The 22,976-nt window shown below is 41.6% G+C and overlaps 1 protein-coding gene across 4 annotated transcripts in view; it reads left to right on the top strand.

Annotated features, from left to right (window-relative positions):
* spock1 (SPARC (osteonectin), cwcv and kazal like domains proteoglycan 1) overlaps positions 1-20,662 on the top strand; it is a 92,659-nt gene extending 71,997 nt beyond the window's left edge. For all 4 annotated transcript variants that reach the window (XM_019874873.1, XM_019874874.1, XM_019874872.1 and 1 more), the window contains 7 exons: positions 2,712-2,844; positions 8,412-8,532; positions 14,655-14,774; positions 15,048-15,269; positions 15,931-15,993; positions 17,570-17,707; positions 19,481-20,662. In XM_019874873.1, coding sequence (XP_019730432.1) covers positions 2,712-2,844; positions 8,412-8,532; positions 14,655-14,774; positions 15,048-15,269; positions 15,931-15,993; positions 17,570-17,707; positions 19,481-19,668 — 985 coding nt within the window. In that variant the 3' untranslated portion in view covers positions 19,669-20,662. The remainder of the gene's footprint in view (positions 1-2,711; positions 2,845-8,411; positions 8,533-14,654; positions 14,775-15,047; positions 15,270-15,930; positions 15,994-17,569; positions 17,708-19,480) is intronic.
* The last annotated feature ends 2,314 nt before the right edge of the window (positions 20,663-22,976 follow it).

Below are 22,976 nucleotides of genomic sequence, written 5' to 3'. Positions count from 1 at the left end.
CAACTTGCAGCAGCATGTTAACAACCTCTCCCAGACTGAACTAAAGCAACAACAAATGCCGTTGGTGTTTTTACAGCATACTGATTCAACTGTGCCACCGCTAAAATGTCACTAGCCTGCCTGATTTCCTCATTCCTCTGGATTTGCAGCGGGAATGCTAAGTCGTACGCAAAGTTGCTCCACACTGGCTACAGGGGCCTGGCTTGTTACTGTGGCAAAGGTTTTTCCTTCCACCGTGCAGAACCACACTTCAAAATTTTAACATACGTAAATTAATATTTGAAGTGTCCTTTTCAACATGCTGTTCGCATTGTGGAACTCCAGAGGCAGCCGATGGGTACATTCTGGCCAAGTGCAGCTTCACCGGTTGCCGAGGCAAAAACAAAAGCTGTGCAGAATTAACACTGTGTTTTGTGGGGTTGGGCCGCTGCTGACCTCGACTCGGGACGTTGTGAGTCGGTGAGCAGAATACTTCAAAGACTTCCTCAACTCTAAGAACATGCCTTCCTTAGGGTAAGCAGAGTTTGGGGACTCTGAGGTTAGCTGTCCTATCGCTGCGGTTGAAGTCACCGACGTGGTTAAAAAGCTCCTCGGTGGTGGATGAGGTCCGCCCGCAGTTCGTCAAGGCTCTGGATGTTGTGAGGCTGTCCTGATTGAAACGCCTCTGCAACATCGCGTGGTCATCGCGGAGAGTGCCTCTAGATTAGCAGACCGGGGTGGTGGTCCCTCTTTTTAAGAAGAGGGACCCGAGGGTGTGTTCCGACTACAGAGGGATCACACTCCTCAGCCTCCCAGGTAAGGTCTATTCAGGGGTGCTGGAGAGGAGGGTCCATCGGGAACTCGAGTCTCAGATTCAAGAGGAGCAGTCTGGTTTTTGTTCCGGCTGTGGAACTTTGTACCAGCTCTACACCTTTGGCATGGTCCTCGAGGGTGCATGGGAGTTCTCCCAACCAGTGTACATGTGCTTTGAGGACTTAGAGAAGCTGTTCAACCGTGTCCCGCGGGGAATTCTGTGTGGGGTGCTTCGGGCATATTAGGTACCAAACCCCACTTCAAAAAGCCCATCTAAGCTTTTCAGTGTTAATTCTTACCCACCTCTATCCTGCTGTGAGGAGGCTCTAATACTGAGAAATTATAGCCTTTCCAAATTAGTGCATCATGGGAAATTCCAGCAGTATCCTGGAGCTTTGTGCAATGTGAGAAATCAAGAGGAGAGAATATTTCCAGTGCCGTATTTTATGATAATGTGCTTAGTACACATGTCCAGTCATCCGCATTTATTTGTTAAAGTGATAGTGTATTTGCAAGGCCTACAATAGCATTTTTGGGATGGTGGGATAAAAATATTTACTGCCTACTGTATGTGGTATGCCAGACGTATACGTTTTCCCGTATCTGTCAGCATGGTTTACTTCATCAAGTTTGTGCACTTGTATGTTTGCGGTTCTATTCTGCTCTGATTATTAGTGACTAATGGATTGTATCGGAAGGCACACCACCTTACTTTTTTTTTTTTGTTTTATTTTTAACTATAATTTAAAGCCAATATCCTATTGCAGGGGTCCCCAACCTTTTTTGCCCCACGGACCGGTTTATGTCAGACAATATTTTCAGGGACCGGCATTTAAGGTGTGGCGGAAATAATACAACAAAATAATATGGTATGAGCTGCATGAAAACTGTGGTGTTTTCGAAATATAATAATAAACACAAGGAGCGTCTAATCTGGCCGCAACACTCCGATCGCTGTGGAAATGTTTAATGCCTTCAAAATACGATACAATGCAAATTCAAAGTGCATGAAAATGACGACTCACCACAGGCCCGAGCTTGATTTTCTGCAACCAGACGGTCCCATCTCGGGGTAATAGGAGACAATGACACCTCAAGTGTGTATTTTACGTCAAGTCTACTTCGTAATTTTGTTTTAGTCGCCATTGCTGTTTTTTTAATCGGTCACGTGACGGAGAAGCGTGGCTTGACGTGTGTCAAGCGTGACACAGACGGATGTAACGGAGAATCCGGTAATTTTTCAAAATAAAACATCTTTCGTGTTCCGAAATAAATAAAACGGAAATAAGGCAAGTTCTTTCTGTGCGGCCTGGTACCAAATGCCCTGCGGACCGGTACCGGCGGTTGGGGACCCCTGTCCTATTGCATGCATGCATGCCAGGCCAGCAGATGGTCCGACACTTTGCATGTGTACCAACTTATTTTTTCTTTTTATTGGAATGCCTTCGACTGCAAATATATGATCGGTGGATAATTATTTGATAAACCGATATAACTGGACACAGTTAATCTTTGCAATCAAAAGTTATATGTACAAATGCTACTGCTATTCCTGTTTTTACTTTGAGGTATTTCCACATGCCCAGTCGTTTACACTATACTGTGATCATAAGGGATTAATTGTATCATCAGTTAAATAGGTAAATAAAGTTAAAAAAAGACATCTTCAAACTTTCCTTTTTTATCTTTTGTCTTCCCCTAAAAATATGTTCTTTTTCTACTCAGGACAGTATATTTGCATACATGGTGCTATTTATTGTTTTATTCACAAGTACAATCTGGCTCTTGTTCATTCACTTTGGACATGTTGAGCAAATGCTTCGGAGGAATATCTTCTCGCCTTGGAAGTTAATAAGTACTTGTACTATACATTTTATTTTTCTTTAAGAGAGCATTGGTGTTTTTTTCTTGTCATGTAGTGTGAAAGCCCGGAAAGGCAGCGTGGGCCACAAGCATCGGTTTGAAGCGGGAACTCACGGGAACTGCAAACTGTGTTCATCAGTCCATTCAATTCCGGTGTGTGGCTCCGATGGACACACCTACTCTTCAAAGGTAAAATTCCCTGATATGTGTCTTCCCCCATTTAAAAAAAAAGACATCAGTTTTCTTATTTCATGCTTTAGTTGCTCTCTTAGTGATGACATATTTATTTGTGGTCTTTCAATTATTTATTGAATAAAAATGTAGACAATTACATTTCGGCACAGTTTTTCTTTGATTCCATCTGTCTTCTGTCCTTCTTCTGAAGCTTCAAGGTTCATGCTGGGAGCGTGAGCCTTCCTTTGGAAAGCTTTTGTTTCCCCTCTTGATCCTCGTCGCAACCAATCTCCCTGGCTGTTAAAGCTACACTGAAGGGCGCGATGCCCAATCCGAGTGTTTTGATAAATCCTATCTTTTTATGGACTCGTTCACATTCCAAAAAACTAATACAACTTCAAATGTGACTGCAATGCGTCCTAGATGTGATATGCATGTGCACAAAGCATGACATTTAATGATGTCCAGCCAAAGAATAGATGTCACGTGGCGCAGTTTACAGACGTAAATATGGTCCCATGTGTCGGGGCTCATTTTATTGTCTCACATTACCAGACTACCAAGGTCGGAGGAGGTAGAAATATTTTGGGGATATGAGGCAGGACAGAAGCGCAATAAAAGGATGAGGATTGATGGGGATAGAGGACGATTATTATTTGAATAAGGACGGAGGAAAAAAGATGGAAGGCTACCCAGGTCAGGGATGGAGGATGGAGGACGGACCGGCAAAATAGGGTAAAGTCCCCATCTCTGGATGTTGTCATGTCATTGTAACGCGTAACAAATGAACCCTCTGCATGGATAAATTGCTACTGTCATCACAAATATGCACATTATCCTTCATGTTTCATGTGAAATTAAATTAAAGTCAAATTAAAGACAGTAACTGTTACACAAAACAACTTTGCATATTCATGGACGATGTCAGTCGTCTCTCGAGCGATCTACCTCGCCGCTGCGGAGTGCATATCGGGTTTTCACTGACGTATAGGTTGGGTGTGTGCATTCATACTGCAGACGCATTACATCCATCCATCCATTTTTCGATCCAGTTTATCCTCACAAGGGTCACGGGGGGTGCTGGAGCTTATCTCAGCTGTCTTCAGACAGCAGGCGGGGGACACCCTGAACCGGTTGCCAGCCAATCTCAGGGCACACAGAGACGAACAACCATCTGCGCTCACACTCACACCTCGGGACAATTTTTCGAGTGTTCCATTAACCTGCTATGCATGTTTTTGGAATGTGGGAGGAAACCGGAGTGCCTGGAGAAAACCCACGCAGACACGGGGAGAACATGCAAATCAAACCCCGCACCTTTGCCTGTGAGGTCCACGCGCTAACCACTCATCCACCAGGCCGCCGCATTACATTCATATCCAGTTTACATCCATATAAGAAAGAGGCCCAATTGCACTGTTCACACTTTATGAAAAAAAAAAAACAGATATGTGACGCATACGGGCCAAAAAATTGAAATTGAGCTGCAATTGTGATTCCATGCGGCTGCAAGCAAGCCAACACGGCCATAGTAGCAAAGATACAGATTAGAAATATGACATAATATGAGTTGGTATAGCGTCTAGAACTAACGAATGCATCTTTGTGTCAAAAAAGATTAATTCAAGTGCCGTTTGGCCTTGGAGCCGTGAGTGAGTTCATTGACATCCATTCATGCTTGTGGTATCCAATTATTTTACCTATAGAAACATGTAGTGCCATATGCAGAACCTTGAGACTTTTGCATCGAAATCGAGTAAAGTATATACTGTACAGTACGTTTCAAAAGACAAGGGGAGGTCACCACTAACATTCTAGTTTTAAATACATTTTTAATGGTGGTCCTTTTGAAAAAAAAAATGCAGGAGGAAAATGCAGAAGGACAGATTCATACGTGAACACTGCAATACTGCTTCCCACTGTAATTCTTTATTGATTCCTCAACTATTTATCCATCCATCCATTTTCAACACCGCTTATCCTGGACTGGGTCACGGGGGTTGCTGGAGCCTATTCCAGCTGTCTTCGGGCAGTAGGCTGGGTACACTCTGAACTGGCCAATCACAGAGACAAAAAACGATTCACGCTCACAATCACACTCCTCAATTATAGTCTGAGGGAATTAAATAATACAAATGGGTTTGTTTGCTTTAACTCTTTAATATCTTCAACTCAAGTAATGACGGACCTGTCAGTCCGTCACTGAGGGACACCCATTTCACTGACGAGTGACGAAAACACACCCCACCTCAATTTTCGTGTGTGCTTGTTTGTTCGAGGGCGTTGAAACAGGCAAGGGCAGGCTTTATCTATAAATGTACAGTAGGTGGCGATTTGCACCAGAGTGACAATAGTGCAAGTATTAGAATGTGCAAGACAACAACTAATTAATGAGCTAAGAGATCAGAAAGTAGCTTTGAATACTCGAGACAATTTTACAGAGAAATTATTGTGAGTTAAGTTGTTAAGTTCTATTTTTATTTTTGGAAACAGTAGGGTTAAATAGGAGGTGTTGTGTTGTGCAGAGCCACACTTCATTTTAAAAGGTGGAGGTAATGCACCAAATGTTGTTACCAGTACGCTTAAACAGTTCAATAGATTGACAAATAAGTGTATGCTAGTGTCACTGATGATGTAGTGGTACATTGACCTGACTTGTATATGGGCAGCTTGGGATCGGTCGTTTGTCTCAATGTGTGCCCTGCGACTGACTGGCGACCAGTACAGGGTGTAATCTGCCTTTCGCCCGAAATCAGCTGGGATAGGCTCCAAAGACTCCCCGTGAGCCATTGTGAATAGGAGATTATTGCACTATACTCTCCTATCCACAATGGCTCAATTTATTCAAATTTGATTTTTCATCTGTTGGACTATGATGTTTTGTTTTTTTGTTTTTGTTTTTGTTTTTTTTTTTGGAAGGAAGTTATCAGTTTTGATGTCAGTGTTTGTGCATTCCTAGTTTTAAGACCACTTATGATAAAAAAATTTAAACTTTTAGACTGCCAAAAGTTGAAAGAGCTCCTCTAAATGTCATCATTACTGCTAGTTAACATATTGGCTCTAGTTTACTCCAGCGGGTAGACGTGGATAAGTTCCCCTATTTTACATTGTTTGTTTTTGCTTTAATTATATATTTTTAATAAATGTTAACTTTGTCATGCGCAATCTTAGAAATGATGGTTAATTTCACGGCATGCTATACGACTAAGCCGATGTGACAAAAGAGTCGAGGTCACACAAAATACGGCCATTTAGCCTGATTCTTCTGTTTTTATTTTCTTCTCTTTGAAACTGTTGTTGTGTTTTTTTCTGATTGTACTCCAACAAAGGTACCTTTTATTTAATGATTATTCAAGGTGATGATTAAATTGACAAAACAATTGCACTGACTTACTCGCTGTATTAATCAGTTGCAGAATATCAGTCGTGATTGTGGCAGCGGAATTTAAATTCATGGGTTGATATGATTTAATAATTGAACCAACATACAGTCCAAACCCACTTATTGTTCTGCTCGCCGCATGAGATTTCTTTTCAGCTCACTTGCTAATAAGATACTGTACCGCCCAGTACTGAGAGACTGAAGTGTTGGAGGAGGAATGGAAATAAAGAAGAGGAGGGCAAAGAAATCCCGATGCTCTTTGGCAATTCAGCTAGAATGGTTCAGTCGTTTAGAAGGTGATCTGATTGGTCCTCATTGCTCGACTTCTCGGCAATGAGCGTCTTTGTCACAGTCTTACCAATGCTATATTATTACATGATCTGCCCCATTCATTATACACACACACAGACACGCAACACACACACACACACACACACACACACACACACACACACACACACACACACACGCCCTGCATCATATTTAGAACACAGATCTGTCATTTTCTGAGAAACCTGAGTGAAGTCCATTCCTCCTCTCCTCTTTTTGCAATCCACTGATTCAGGTGCTAAAACACAGTTTGATTAAAACCACATTAATTGAGCACTCTAAATTGTCCCTACATGTTAGTATGAGCGTGAATGGTTGTTTGTCGATGTGTGCCCTGCACTTGGCTGGCAACTGGTTCAGGGTGATCCCCGCCTACTCCCCAAAAACAGCTGGGATAGGCTCCAGCAAGCCCGCGATCCTTGTGAGGCTGAGCGGATTAGAAGATGGTTGGATGGATGATTCAGTGAAAGGTGCTTTGAACACGTATGTAAGCTATGTTTGTAAAATGTAATTTTTAGGCTTACAGGCTATGTTTTAACAATGTATTTTTTATAATGTTCTTAACTTCTACCAAAGTGGGTCACGAATTGGCAATATGAGGAAAATGCGGGTCCCAGGGTGACAACATTTGAGAACCAATATTCCAGGCTTTTCTAATTTTGTGTGGGCTAGTTTTACAAAAATCTGAACACAGCTATGCTGTAAAGATTGAGGTACTTTGTGACTTCTCAGCTGGAACTTAGGTGTGGCATCAATGATCAAATACATTTGAGGAAAAGATAAACTGCTGTAACCGGTGCAATACAGTGTATTGTAAACACTGCAGCATGACACATTTTTTGAACATTGTGAAGTAAATTGAAAGATGGAGAAAAGTCGCACTGTGTAGGAAGTGTGTGGCTTAGTCCAATTCACTTTATACATATACCATTTTCACAGCCAAAAGTACATGTGATCGTCTCTCTTGTAAAGCAGAAAAGATAACTTTTATTGAAGATGTTGGCAAAACCGGGTAAAATGTGCTTTGGATAATAATAACTCAAATGTCAGCATCACTCTCAAAAACCGAAGGGCAGCATTCTTGTTTTTTTTTTGTTGTTGTTGGCATATTTTGCTGTGCAGAATAATGTTCTGCAATATGAAACACAAAAACAATTTACATAACCCATCTCAGTTGTCATTCGTCTTCAAGAAAAAAAGAATTCCTTATTCCTCACTCACCTACGATGAGATATAGTTTCTCCGATTACCTTCTGAAGCAGCCCATCTTGCATTAGGGTTTGTGCTGCAGTGAAGAAGAATAGAATGTCACTGGCCATCTTACCGTCTAATGGTAGTTTGCTTCTTAATGGGCACTTCTGCCCCAAGATGAATGAGCACTCCTAACAGTAAAGTTTCTTCTTAATCAGATTCAACCAAGATTTATTCTTGCATACTGGAGCGTACTTTCAGCGAGGTTACGTCATACCTGCCAGTCAAGGCAAGGCAAGGTCGCTTTATTTACGCTATATAGCACATTTCAAACGCAAGGCAACTCAATGTGCTTCACAAGTCAAGCCTACATTACTTCTGTTAAACCTTAGTCAGCTCAATATGTACTGCAGCATAGCATTACAGATGTGTGCGAAACCAACCAAAATTAAGCTGTTTAGTACAACAACAAAAAATACAGAAAGAAGATTAAACAATGAATAAAGAACCCCACCCTTGACTAAGTTAATTAAATTTCTGTTTTTGGGGCACCTGGGGACAGGAATATGATTAATACCTGTCATAATGTTTTCCTTAGCCACAAGAGATGCATTTTTCTTCTCACCGCATTTCAATGCAAGTTCCCAATTAATTGTGCTTTCTTTGAATCATTTGACAGTGTAAGCTTGAGTTCCAGAGCTGCCTTGCCAGAAAGATGATCTCAGTGAAATGTGATGGACAGTGTCCGTGTTTGCCTGGACAATTGCTTAGCAAGACACCATTGAAAACTGACAAGACTGGTGAGTACGCTCCATATTTTGCTTACATCTGTTTACCTGTCAAACCAGCCTTTTGAATTTGATTATGTGGTTTGGATTAATGGATGAGCAGATGAGTAGAACTTACGCTATACTTGAATTCACTTGTGAGTTCAGCCCTTAATTCTTTCGGCAATTTTTGACTTTTCCACCACATACAAAAAAACCCATCCTTTGTGGTGATCCCTCAAAACATCCAGCAATTCACGTTTCCTTAGCTTTTTCCTCACTCCTCCCCATATTTATATTGTTTTTCCCCCTACGCCATTCTTCTGACAGCAACAGCGGCCAGTGATGGAGTGAGTCTGTGTGTCTTGTTGTTTGTCACAAAAATAGGATTTTGTCTGATAGATGGAGAGATTCTGAGGGAGAAATGCAATCTAAAGTGGTGTAGCACAAAAAAGGATGGATTGTGGTTGGTAAAAAGAAAATTCCTCCCTTCCCTATGTGGGAGTAGCGGGATGATGATGATGAGGAGGAGGACTCAGCCATATATCCATCATTTGACCGTCTGTCTCAGCCCTCTCACAGCGGCGAGCCACGCATTTGACCTTCAGTGGCTACTTACCCAACTTCATCCACCCGCCCACTGTCACGTTCCTATAATAGAAACCATGAATGCTACATGAAAACATAATACAACAGCATGCACCAAAACATCAGATGCATTTCAGAGTCAATGTGTATCCTCCAACATGAGAAAAACATAATCGGTTTAAATAAAATGCATTGTACTCACCGGGTATTCCGATTACTAAATGTATCCATGTGTGTAGATCTGATCAGATGTGCTGTGTTAGACAAACTTGGCTCGCTCTGCCCAACCAAATAGACGACAGAAAAATGCTGATGTTGTTTTGGCCCGCTAGCTGGCTCTCGGAGGTCACCCCATGGATACATCAGAAGTATTTTGAACATTTTTGGAGAGTATTTAGCGAGCGTGCCTGTTCTATAAGCCGCCATGGTGCCAAAGAAGGGTTCAACTGCCGGGCGTCCCTTTGGACACACCGTAGAATTACCAAAAGACCCTTGTCGCAAAGTACAAATGTCAGATTCCGCTTCCGGACAATAACCTCTCTTCCCTCTCCTTATTTTTGCCATGTAGTATACGCCAACAAGAGTCTTCACGAAGGACAAATGTTTATTTTATTTAGTCATTACTCTGTATTTCACATTGTTTTCTGGATGGTGAACTAAAGGTTTTTTGTCATTTTTTTAATTCATTTTTCACGGGTGTCTAGAAGCAACAAATTAAAATATCGCGTTATTTTTCATACAATTAGTCAGATTTGTTTTGCAAGGAATAAAACCAAGTTTCACCTGTATATGTCTACGTGTTTGGACTGCAGAACGTGTAGCCCTGTGCAGAGAATCAATTTATTTTGTCTGGGTCTCTTCCTTTCACTCTCACAGTAAGTTGGCTTTTTAAATGCAGTCCTCTCTAATGCCTCTCATCCCAGTGTCACATTTTTTATTTCTTGCTGACTCGGGCAGTAAGTGTCATGCTTGTGGACGCGGCATATGCGTTGTCACCCAACCTGATAGGATCTCACATCAGATCAGTGGCTCAGAATAGTTAACAGATGGAGTTGGCACTAAAGGTGTGTGTGTGTGTGTGTGTGTGTGTGTGTGTGTGTGTGTGTGCGTGTGTGTGTGTGTGTGTGTGAGAGAGAGTGCGTGTGCGTGTGTGTGTGCCAGATTTTGTTCTCAGCAGTTTGAACTTGGGTATCAGTAAACATGAAGATGTGATCGTACAAACCAAACTGCGCACTCACTCTAAGCCGGAAATGAAACCTAGTTTTACTGTTGCAATGCCGTTCATGCGTTTTATATTCAGATATCCAGATGGGATTGGATGTACAATAAAATGTAAATGTACTTTGTTTTGACAACACGGTAGGAAACAAACTAAATAGTGTATGCTGAAGAAACAGACGTAAAGCAGAATGATGGCAATGCTGCCTGCTAAGAAATAAATCATCATGGGAAATCATATCCATGCTCCTCGGATTTGCTTTGATCATTTTTTTGAATTTCATTTAGCATCCACCCATCGTCTTAAGTACATGTGTACCCCTAAAACGGTTACTTTGTGATTGTTCAATTACATTGCCTGTGCATCCTTAATTACAGTGTCTCTTTCGCATAGGCTATTGACGTTAATTAGAGGGAAGGAACGTCATGAAATCTCCAGCTAACCTAAACAACCTCTTTATTTGCTCATGATACACGACCATGTTCTGTCAGAATGTGTCCTCTGGTTATGTCGTCCTGCCAATTCCATGGCTTTCCGTGGAATATCAGCATGCACACACTCCATGGATCACTCAAAGTTAGCACTTATTTGTTGATTTGTATGTTTTAACACAAAAACAAATTCTTGAATACTCCGATGATGTACCACCATGAAGCGTTATCCGTCAAAAACAACAACAAAATAAAATATCCCAAATACTCGAATTTTTAAATATCCAGGGGGGGAAAAAATCTCTAAATTGGTGAATTGCAAGTAAGTGGGGGCCCACCATTCAAGCATTGGCACATAAACATCATTATCAGTGTGAGTAGTTTAACGTTATGGTTTAAAACATTTGCCCCCGAGAAAGGACTGTACATTTGGTTTGGTTTGACTGATCATCATTAAAGTCATTTCATTAGTTTCCTGTAATCTCCACTGACCATGAAGACATCTCTGGATGAAGAAGGACAAACACCGTATTGTTTTCTATTGTACTTTTTGCCCCGTTGCTCCACAACCTTTATACTCTTATTTTCTACAAATTTTCATTTGCTGGCATGTTCACTTTTAGACCTTTGGACTAAACTATTAATGCTTCAGGTTTCCACAAGCCGACTTAGCCATGCTTTCTCATTTTGCATCGTTTAATTCCGTGTTCATTTGAATGTTCTTAAAAAAAAACAGACTGATAATTTCATTTCTCGTGACCGCTCACTTTTTCTATTGTCTTCCTTCTTTCTCTAAACGAATAAACCATGAATTCTGACTGAGTGTGATGACAAACAAAATGTCCTCAAGTACCTTTTTGAAACAACCCAACTACAGTTTTATTTGTAATATCTATATACAAGGCTACTAGACTGTTTGCACTACTTATAACTATAATGTGTTTCCATTTTACTGATAAATGTTTAGCGTGGTCAATATATCACTGCAAGGAGGACTATGTTGAATGTTTTTAAAGGAGCAATGCAAAAGCGATCATGATCTGAGCCGTCTCGCCTCACCCTCTGTGCTGGTGATAAAGGCCAAACTAGCAAGTAAATCCAGCATGCTGTTGTTTTCTTTTTAATGAAACTGACCCATCCAGCTCCCAGCCACTCATAACTTGTGAAGTGTCACCTGATACTGCACATCCACTGCGCCAGTCGATTGTCTTCGCCACAGTCTGGAGGTCAACCCAGCCCTTTCGTCTGGCACAATTTAGAGAGTTTCTCTTCGACTGGACAAAAATGCTGCTTTTACTCGTGTGATTCATCAATAAGAAGTTGAAGACCGCTTAGTTCCTTCTGAATTGCTTGACATTTTTGGGAGAACAAAGAGAAGTTCCTCTTCTATTGCAACATGACATAAAAAGCGTGCTTGGGTGAGTTTTTGAGGAAGAATGAGAGAGCCTTGACCTAAACTGCACCAGCCACCTTTGGAATGAAGAAAAACAGACGTTGTGATTACTACAGTTCAGCCTTCCATAAAACATTTGATTAGTACCCAAAAAGGGTTCCAGATGATTTGTTAAGGCTACAGCAATTGGCGGACATTAAAATACTCCAAGTTATTTCATTGATCATTAAGCAGGCACACATTTTATTGGCTTAAGTCTCTCATCACAAATTAGCATCTGTTGTGGTCTTTATCAATATTGCTCCTTGTGCTACTTGGAATGTACTACCCAGAAAAAAAATAATAATAACAACAATTGGAGCCAGTTTCATTGGCTATTTTGAAGCAGATTTCAAATAAATGAATGGTAAATGTATCAGATTTTTGATTACCAGTTGTGTGTGGGGTTGTGGTTGTATGACTTGATTTACTTTTCATCCATGTTCGAGGTCACAAGTGAGGGATTGGAGAATCTCTGAAATGTCATGAAGTCCTGTTTTTCATACTAGTACAGTGTTGAGCAGAATATTTATTCCTGGGTGAGTGGTCCCACAGGACAGGACACAAACTACTTGAGACTGAATTGTCAGTGGCCCTTCTCATTGCAGCCAAGTTGTGCAGTTGCTTTTCACCAAAATTCTCACTACTTCTAATAATTAATCGGTAATATTCAGTTGCTTTGTCATTCTCTGGAGCATACAATTTACTGTCATAGTTTTGTTGATTGAGGAGGAACAAAAGTTAAAATATGTGTCAGGGGAAAAAAACACCGCATCTCTCAAAAAACAAAAAAACAATGGGTATCACAAAGCCCAAGAGAACAACAAAACAAGCCGTCCATTGTGTGCAAATATTTTTATTTCCAGCTTTCTTTTTTATACATTCTGCACCCAAAACCTGCTCGTAGAACAGGTGATAGTGTCTGGTCTGTCAGAAGCAATTGAGATCAGAGACCGTCAACACTTGTGTAGTAGTGCTAAGTGCAAGAGACTAGAGAGCCTGAGATGGAGAGCTGCAGCGGTCAAGGCAAAGGATGAAAAAGTGTGGAGAGGAGGAGGAGGACAGGGTGAGTGGATATCAAAGCCACACTTATCTTTGGAGTTTATATGGCGATGTGTGAGAGGAGAGAGGGGAAATGAAGCACTCAAAGTAATTTAGGTGAGCAAAAGAAACAGGAGGCGACAGGAATATCAAAGTGGTTCTCTAAGTCAGTTAAGTAGAGGCAGGCGTGATGAAGCTCAGGTGAACATATGAAGCTCAGAAAATGCATACAGTGCTGTCGGACAGAAAATACGGGAATTGAACGAGTCTGTCATGGGAACTTCAGAGCAATGTCAAAAGCGCAATGTTTCGCTGATGGAAAGAGGAGACGAAGGAGAAAAAAAAGGACACTTCAGAAAGAAGAAAAAGTAATCGAGCCATATTCCTTGTGGTCTGAGACCCCATATCTCTGCACAGAAGTTTTATGTCAGAGGTGAAGGCGGATCGTTTTCAACTGAATTGAAGCACTTGTTCCCTGCTGCAGATAGTCAAAATAATCAAGGACTTGGTAAAATGTTCTCGCACTCACAGATAAGTGTCAGTTTGGCTCGGGCTGTGGATTGGTCATCTGTAAAGTTGCACGTTAGATACACTAATGTCTGCTACACACAAATATTTTTAACAATCTCACTGTTTTTTAAGTCGGCACACCACTAACAACCGTATCACCACTTACCGTATCGTTTTTTTCTTTGGGCCCAGGTGCATAATTATCTTCGGGATACGAGAGAAACATCGATCTTTTTCTCTCTTGGCATCGGTAGACCACCCAACGACGCAGCAAGAGTGCACCATTTTAAGAGCAGCAAAGACAGAGCAGAACATGACACACTCGACACAATCATTTGCTTTTCTGATTGTGTCCGTTCATGTTCTCAAAACGCAAATCCTTAAATGTATGAGATGTGTCTTAAAGGTTCCAGGACTGATGTCACTTTAAATATATTTCAAACCCAAAACTAACTGAGTTTCTCACATCGATATGGGCCAGCTCAACATCACGAGATTATGAGGCGTGTGGTTCTTTCGGTGCGAGAGCAGTGTCTTCACCATGACGCTGAAAAGGTTTTCAGACTTTTTATCAAAAAGAACCTTTCACGGAGTGCTTGATGGCGTGGCACTGAAGGATGGGAAACCAGTTCCTCGAAGGGGAAAGCGTGTAGTTTGAGATTGGATTTGAAATATATCTTTTATGACACCAGTCCTTAAACTTTTCCGACACACCTCATACATAAGGATGAATGATCGCAACAATTAGATCGGGGTAGAGTAACATTTAAACCAGAAATCAAGTAAAAAACGTTCTGAGATTTGATACAGCACTGCTGTCAACTGAAATTGACGACGTCAAAGTGCCGTGGAGCTTGTATTGCGAACGTGCACCTGCAGAGTCCCTGGAATACACATTGGATTAATCTGTGTTCACATGTTTCTGTCTGCGTAGCATGCACTGACGCACAGCTCCACAGCCTGGCTGCGAGGCTCAAGGACTGGTTCGGAGTTCTCCACCTCGATGCCAACAGAGACCTCAAATCCACTGACAGCTCGGACTCAGCCACCGGACGTGAGTACATCAGCGCTCTGAAGTGTGTGAGTGTGGCCCATTTCTGTACAGCAGCTTTTTGATCCTCATGAGAGATGGTAGCGATGTTGACAGTGACCCTGCGCTGTTCTCTGTACTGTCAACATGTTTCAACTCAAACAAGCTAGACTCACGCAAAGACACACACAATGACACACTCTCTCGCCTGCTACTCAGAATCAAAACGGACAAGAGAGCCTGCGGGCTACACTAAAATCTTCACTTGAGTCCTGTCTCCACTTTTTGACTTTTTAGACTTTGACACAAGTATCTTGCCCATCTGCAAAGAGTCTCTGGGATGGATGTTCAACAAACTAGACATGAACTTTGACCTCTTGCTGGACGAATCCGAGCTGAGTGCCATTTATATGGACAAGTACGAGCTGTGCATGAAGCCCCTCTTCAACTCCTGTGACTCCTTCAAGGACGACAAGCTGTCAAACAACGAGTGGTGCTACTGCTTCCAGAAACCCGAGGGTGAGCATGCGTTTGAATGCCTTTTGGAAGGATAATTGCTCATAATAAGTCATGTCAAAATCGAACGCAGCTAAAAGTCATTGCGGACTAGTCACTTTTCACACAATGATCGTACCATTGAACGAAAGTAACAAAATGCTCACTCTGCATTTCACTTTACATCAATACCGGCTCTCTTGTGATGTTCCCCAGGGACCGTTATTGCACAGCCAGCAAAAAATATTTGGCACATTTCTCTTTCCTATTTCTGAGGACGGAGCGAAATGCAGAAAAAGCAAAGCGTCTTGACTTCCTTGTAAGCGGTGTAATAATGTTTGCTTGATAGCTGTATAGCACCAATTTTGGAACATCCCGAACAGAGCCACGACTACAACCCATTAAAACGTCAGAGTTCATTTCATTTGCTCACACTTTGAAGTGCCCTTTATTTGAATTTTGGGTAGATCATCAAATAAATCTAAAATGACACAATTGAAATCTGCAAGTGGCACAAGCATTCAGTCTGCTCTAAAAAAAAATGAAAGCGTGTTTTCATTTGCAGATCTTTGGGAAAGCGTAAACAAATGCATTAAGAACATGAAAAAATGGTGACAAGCAACGACAAATTGATGTGACGATTGCAGAGGGGGGAAAAAAGGTTGATGAGCCTCTTTGTGTGTAGGTTTGCCTTGCCAAGCAGAGAAGAGCAGGATCCAGAATCCGAGTCGAAGGAAGAGCCTCGTAGGTCAGTATACAGCTGTCATTGCTTAATGGCTACAGTATTGGATTGTACACTCCCATGCAGTACATTTTTGAAGGCAACGTGCTACTATAAGAACAATGAAAACACTGCAATCCAATCAACTGTCTGCACAAAGTGAAATGCTGCACAGTATTTGAATGTGAAATAGTAACGGCATTTTCTTGACGTGATTGCAAATTTGAATTACCGGTAGTACTTTTTTGGGGTGAAATATCTATTTGAATAATTTGTACAAAGCAGGCGTTTTTGGTGTTAATTAGTGCCATTTGAATTAATACTCAACCGCATCCTCTGAATCATCAGTTCAACAAGCATCAAAGAATTAATTAAATGACGAGCCTGTTAAAAAAAAAATGGTGTGAACAGAAAGTGATACACCAGAGGTTACGTGACATAAACAAGCTCACATTCCAAGCACAAAAGGCCTTATTTACATGTGTGAAAACACATCCAAATCTGCCAAATCCGCCAAATTACAGTTCATTTTGTTCTCTCTGGGAGTAGATGCAAATAGATGAATTTTAACACACGCAAATTGATTTCTCAAACGTGAGAAGAATTGAAACGGCTGACGCGTCTTCAAATAACACGTCTGAAAGCCAGATGCAAACAGTACAGTTGCATGACAGGGAGGTGCAGGCAAAATGAGAGAACTGATCTTTTCTGCGCATGGAAACATTTTTTTTCAAACGACAGAAACAAAAGTGTTCATAACATATTGTCAATTTGGCAATGCCATTTTGTAACTTTCCGAATGATCCAAAGGTTGACTCAGAGCCAGTTCAAGAAGGAGTCGTGAGGTAGCAAAAATGACAAAGCTCCTTTCCACTCTGCGTTCGCAAAGCGAGCGTATCGATTTCTCTCATGTTTTACACCAAACCATTCCTATTCCATCACTTCATGTTGGGCATGTGTCAAATGTTCCACGGTGAAAGGCATCAGTGCAAAACTCTTTAAAAAAAAAAAAATGGCGGACTGCACCACTTTTATACCTTTTGTCAACAGCGCATTCAATCTGTGAGTGTGAGTAAACGTACCATTTAGCCCTTGCCATTTGGAATCTTAGTAAATGAATTGCGTTCAACCTTGTACAGGTTCCACTGTGGAAAGTGGATGTCAATTTTCCATTTTGAGGAGTTTGTCACTGTAGGGCAGACAAGTGTAGATGCAGTATAGGATGAAAACGAAGTCCTGTCCGTCTGCAATCCAGTATAGAGCTTCCATTTTTTGTTGAGTTTCCGACTAAATTCTCCTGAGAACACTTTTCATTGAGCGCCATCTGTCCCAGCTGCACACATTGCAAACAACACAGTTTGAAAAATGAGTCTGGCCAAAAGTCTTTGTTTTGCGTGTTTGCGCTTGTGTGTGTTATTGAACGTGACTGCCTGCCTTAAAGCAGGATGTATGGCTGTTGTCCTACAGGCCTCTCGATACTAATTGCTGGGCGATCTCCCTCTGTGAATAAAAGAGCTTTGACATCTATCAGCTGGTCTCTTTCTACGCTTTTCCTCTTGTGTGTCCCTGAATCTTTCCCATGTGTTCTGTGGTCAATCTGCAGGTTACTATATTCCTCGCTGTACTGAGGAGGGCTACTTTAAACCGACACAGTGTCACGGCAGCACTGGACAGTGTTGGTGTGTGGACAAGTATGGTAACGAGATCGCCGGCTCCAGAAAGCAAGGCAACCCAAACTGCGGTAAGACGGGGACACGCACGCACACGCAAATACGCTTTAGAGATAGGCGCAGCTTTGGGTAACGTTGCCCTTCCGGTCTGTCTCTCACCGTAAGCAGTTTCTTACAGATTGACTGCTGTGTCTCTAACTTTGTGTTGTTTCTGATAAGCGGATTCATAAATGGTCTTGAACAAAGCCTCAACTTTCCGCTTTTATTCTCATACATCAGCAATTGTTTCGGCGAGCGATAATGTAAGCGATCCGCGGGTCACTCATGTCGGATTGTGTCTTCTTCTGATATTCTGCTCACGGGTGCAACTTTGATAAAACACCCATGCTCGGCAAGGAGAAGAATTTGTCATACTTGACAGCAAAGCACAACTGTCAACGTTTTCGGTCAGGTTAATGTGAATAAGAGTCCACATAACAAACAACCGACATGTATTGTCCTGAAGTATACAGTGAATGAAGAAAAATAATTGAACAACTTGGTATTGACGCATAAAGCAATTGTTTTGGCGGGGGTTTGTACCTCTAAAGATGAATAAGAAATGCTTTGTTATGCTTTGAAATCTCATATTTAAACAGTGATGTTTCTGTTCGGTGACCATTCATGTGTCTATATTTCACAGAAACGAATGTCAAATTTAAGGGGGAAGTCAACTCAAAATCAAACCGTTCTCAAACATTATGGGCGTTGCCAGCTCAATACGTTAAAGCCGAACCCCGCTCAACTGTCAGTTAAATACCACACATCTTAATTCTACCTCCATATCCGTAGATATTTGAGTTGTGAAAATATATCCACTTTAATTCCTAGGTGGCTTTTAGATATGCCATCGAGTCATTGCGACAATTTCAACAGTCAATCAAAAATGAGTGCGCTTTCACGTTTGCATTTAATTCATTTCTAGATTTCAAATATAAGCAATACACAGCTGGCTACAGCAGCACAGCCAAGCCTTAGCAAGGGTGTACTGTATATACAGTATACATTCCATAATCTGTATTTAATTTAATGTATGCTTGTGGCAAGAAAGCCAATTGTGGTAAATCTGTCAACCAAACGCACGGGTATTCTCGCCTATTACCTTTTTCTGTGGCAGTCCTCATCTTCCTTGCCAATCACGCCATTTTTGTGGTTCATTAAAAAATAATGCAATACAGTATGCTGGATGTTGAGCCTCAAAACCTGATAAAGGGATGCAGTTTTGTTGTAGCACCCCGGTAGATGTGCGGTGTGCATCGCTTGGTGTGCGGTGAAGATTTTTTGCAAATTGGCCCATTTCAGTCACTTTTGGCCGCATGGGTTATTGTGCAAGGGGCATATCATTTGAACATTCTTAACTATTATTCTAGTTGCAAAATAAGTTAACAACTTGATTTCCTTCTCCGAGAGATTAATAAAACAAAATTATGCTCTCCCTTAATTATGGTCATTTGATTCATTGGTTCATTGGGTATAAAGTTATGCGTCACATATATTTTGTCCTGGTTTTGCAAGTGATGTTTTGTTCATTTTTGATTTAGCTTTCATGGTATTTGATGATAGAACAAGGTGTCTGATGGCACCAATCTCCAAATACAGTGTAGGAAAGCCCCCGAATGAAAGCATCTCACATGTTCATTGAACTGAGGAACACTGCATTGTGACACGCATTTAACATTTATTCCAGTTTTAAATCACTGCTCTGTATTACAGTAAATGAAAAGTAGGTAGGTGGAACAGCACCATCTAATGGGGCACTGCCAATACATATGAGAGGCATTTAGTGTGTGCCGAATTTGTTTCAGATGAGGAACAGGAGGCTTCGGGAGATTTCGGCAGCGGCGGTGCGGTCATCCTCCTCGACGACCAAGAGGAAGAAGCCTCACAGGGTCGGCAGAAGAAGAGACGGGGTCGGATCCACCCCCGGCAAATCACTGAAGATGACGACGATGAAGAAGACGACAAAGATGACGAGATGGGCTACGTGTGGTAGCTCCACCCGCCCCCTTCGGTTCTGACACTGTCGTCGGCCATACCGGGAAAAGTCCAGCACAGATTTGAAGCCATTCCAGCATCTCCTCCAGTGGCCGTGACAGCAAGTCCATCTTTTCGCTGAACTCGCCCCTGTAAACTCCATCCACGTCTTTGTCCTCATCCGTATCTCTCTGGCCACATTTTCTCCTCTCCAAAATGTTTCTCTCAACACAGAAAGGAAACGGAAAGCCTCCTTCTTTTCGGCTCCTACCTGCCAGTGCGCAGTTAATATTCAAACATGGACTCACATTTCTCTTCGTCTCGATGGCCTTGCTCTTTTCTTGTCTGTTTGGCCCAAATACAAAAGCCAGTGTCTTGGATGTAAATATGGACAGAACAGTCCCCAGTGTAGATTCTAACATTCTTCTTCCATTCTGTCCGTATTCAATGATGTTCCTGCAAATACACGCTCCCTCTTTCTCTTTGCCATTTCACGGAAGATTGTAAATTATTTAACTGTTGATCTTGAATGTCCCAGAAAGACCAGGTAGCAATGCGATTTAATGATGTGTCGTTGTTGTTGTTGCTGCATGTTTCTCATCGTGTTCCTGTAAAAGAGAGATTTACCTGGCTTGGCTCAAAACAGAATGTGATGCCTATTTGGCTGCTACAATACTATGTCGCTATGTTGATGCTGTCTAGTGTCTTTTTTTTTTGTTGTTGGTTCTTCTCCCAATCTCAGGAGGTAGGAAGTTGCAATGCAGGGCGATAGCAGTGGACGCAGAGTGTCATAACAGCTATTTGTTATTTCGCCAGTACGTGAGCTTGGGTTGCTGAGACTGTGCACGGACACTCAGGAAAGTGCTGCCCCTGAGCTGGGAGGACTTAAGAAGTTGGGGGGAACAGAGAAGAGGCTGTATTCTGCCTCCCCACCCCATGTCAACCAAGTGAACTTTTCTTTGTTAGTTTGACAATTTAAGTAAAGTTGCACTTTGGGTGTCTTTTGAACCTTACTGGTCTGGCTGTGTGTTCATGAATATCATTTGTCTTGTCACAAAATTTTGAACATGTTCAAAATTTCCTGCCGATTAAGAAAAAGCCATTTATGAGCGTTAGAACTGTTGCCACACGTCCGACAAACATCTTTGTGATTGTTTTTGACCTTGAATGAACCCTGACAAAAAAAATCAACATTCGGGCCATGTGCAAACCCTTGCTGCTCAGAGAGATCCGGGCAAAAAGCGTGGTGAGGTGACCTCTGCCTTGAGTAGACAAAAGACAGAACAACATTTTGAGAATCCATCGTTGCCTTGAAATAGAAGTTGAATTTGTTCCGTGACTTTTCAAGCATTACCAAAAACAGCAGCAAAAATGCTTAGGTGTATTTTAAGAAAAATAGCACTCTACAATATTACACTTCATAAAAACATGCAATAATGTCATAATTCAATAGAATGTAAAGAATTCAAGGGGTCATATCATGCTAAATCAACTTAAAATGCTAATTCGTCACCACAAACAGCCAAATATGCTGTTTTCCCAGCATTCATGCGCCTCTGAGCGTTCCCGTTCATTCCTCCACTCTAAGCATCAGCGCTGCCATATCTGAGAAAACAACTGGGCCCTCACTTTTGTACGTCACAAAGTGACCAGCCACCCCGGTGCGGACTAAACACACCCGATTTTCTCACAGCAGCCACCAGTGAACCACTTTTATTTTTGTAGCACAGTTCAGCTCCTTTCACATTCTGGTTCCCATTCACTTGAATAGGAGGTCTCCACCCACCAGAGCGGAACATCGCCGTTTGCCCGGCCCGACGGCTGTGGCTCCCGCTTCTGGGATGGCAGCTGTGGGCAGACGCCGAGACGCCACAGAGTGAAGACGGTGAGCCATTGACTCTGAGGGGCAACCAAATGAATGACAATGATCTTATAGTGTTCTGTGGTGTGATGCTGTTTTGGAATTATGGAAAAGCGGCGCTGCCTAGTAAAAACAACTTTTCAATACTTTTTCTTAGGTGGTGTGCGCAGCAACCAGCTTTAGGATGACGTCATGAAATGGGTACCGTAGCCTTACGAGGAGGAACAGGGTTTGAGTGAACCAGGCGTCTTACTTCCAGGTTTGAAAATTATACAGAAAAAACAAATCTAATAAATACTCATATAGATGCTTATATTATTAACTGTGGAAAGCTTAAAAAAGTGCCTTTCAATGTTTTATGTTACACTTTTTTGCTTCAGTTCAATCAACATTGTGCTGCTGCTCCTGTTGTGCCGACCTTGGCCACAATATAATACATAGAGAGAGATCTGGAGACACGTAGATGCTGTTCCTTAGTCCGTATATCTATGGCAATTCACATTATGCGTTAACATTAGCATTAACCTAGTAGACTGAAAGGCTAAGCTACTGTATGTGGACATTTTAAATACACAAAGTGTAAATCTCTTTGTTTTAACTTCATTTGGGAGTGGCAATAAAAAGCTTAAGATAAGATAAGAAAACCTTTATTAGCTTAAGCCTCTTTTTGAGGTATTGTTCTAATTGGATCCTGCCAAAGTGCTGCTTCTTGTGAAGTGATGCTCGATAATACCGCAAAAATTGGTCTCTTATTTCGAAAAACTTGTAAGTCGAAATATTCGTGTCTCAAGGCGCCTCTGTAATGAGAGATACAATTTCATCGAAAAATTTCATGCAAGGAGAGAGCTCCAATACTACCTGATGACTGCTTTCAAAGAAGTGTCTGTTTTTCTCCTTGGGCAAGGTCATTTTATAAGCATATGAAAAGGCAGTTATCTTCTGCCTCATGCAACTGCCACCCCAAGCCACAGATATGTGGCTTTGTTTTACAGCAAAGAGATAATACAATATAAGGGAGAGAGACAGAGGCCAGGTCTGCTTTTTTAATCTTCCGACTAAAACAAAAAATTATACGAGGCTAAAATTAACATCAAATATGTTTTATAAGGAAAATAATTGCAAAGCCTAAAGAGTACAGATGCCTGTGATGTGGATAGTTAAATGGGACCGCTGATCCCATGGGTTTGAAAAATCCCACTCCACAAGCGTATGCCAAAAGAAAATGTGTTGTTTCTACCAGCTTTTCTAATATACCATCTAAACATGGCTATGGGATAGGTTTGTTCTTCCCACCAACGTGCAATTTGAGCTACAAAAGAGATGTGTTCATCACACACCAGGCACTCACATTCAGCTATTATGTGCTCATTATGTCCCTCTGCACTCCCACTCACTTCAATCAGTTAGTTATCCTCAGGGCACTCTTCCCCTGTTTCACCCGCTTTATTTGTTACTTTTAATTTTTC

This window comes from Hippocampus comes, unplaced genomic scaffold, assembly GCF_001891065.2.
Source record: "Hippocampus comes isolate QL1 unplaced genomic scaffold, H_comes_QL1_v1.1 scaffold118, whole genome shotgun sequence".
NCBI classification, from domain to species: Eukaryota; Metazoa; Chordata; class Actinopteri; order Syngnathiformes; family Syngnathidae; genus Hippocampus; species Hippocampus comes.
Note: the sequence above shows the minus strand (reverse complement) of the source record. Positions and strands in the feature narration are given on the sequence as shown.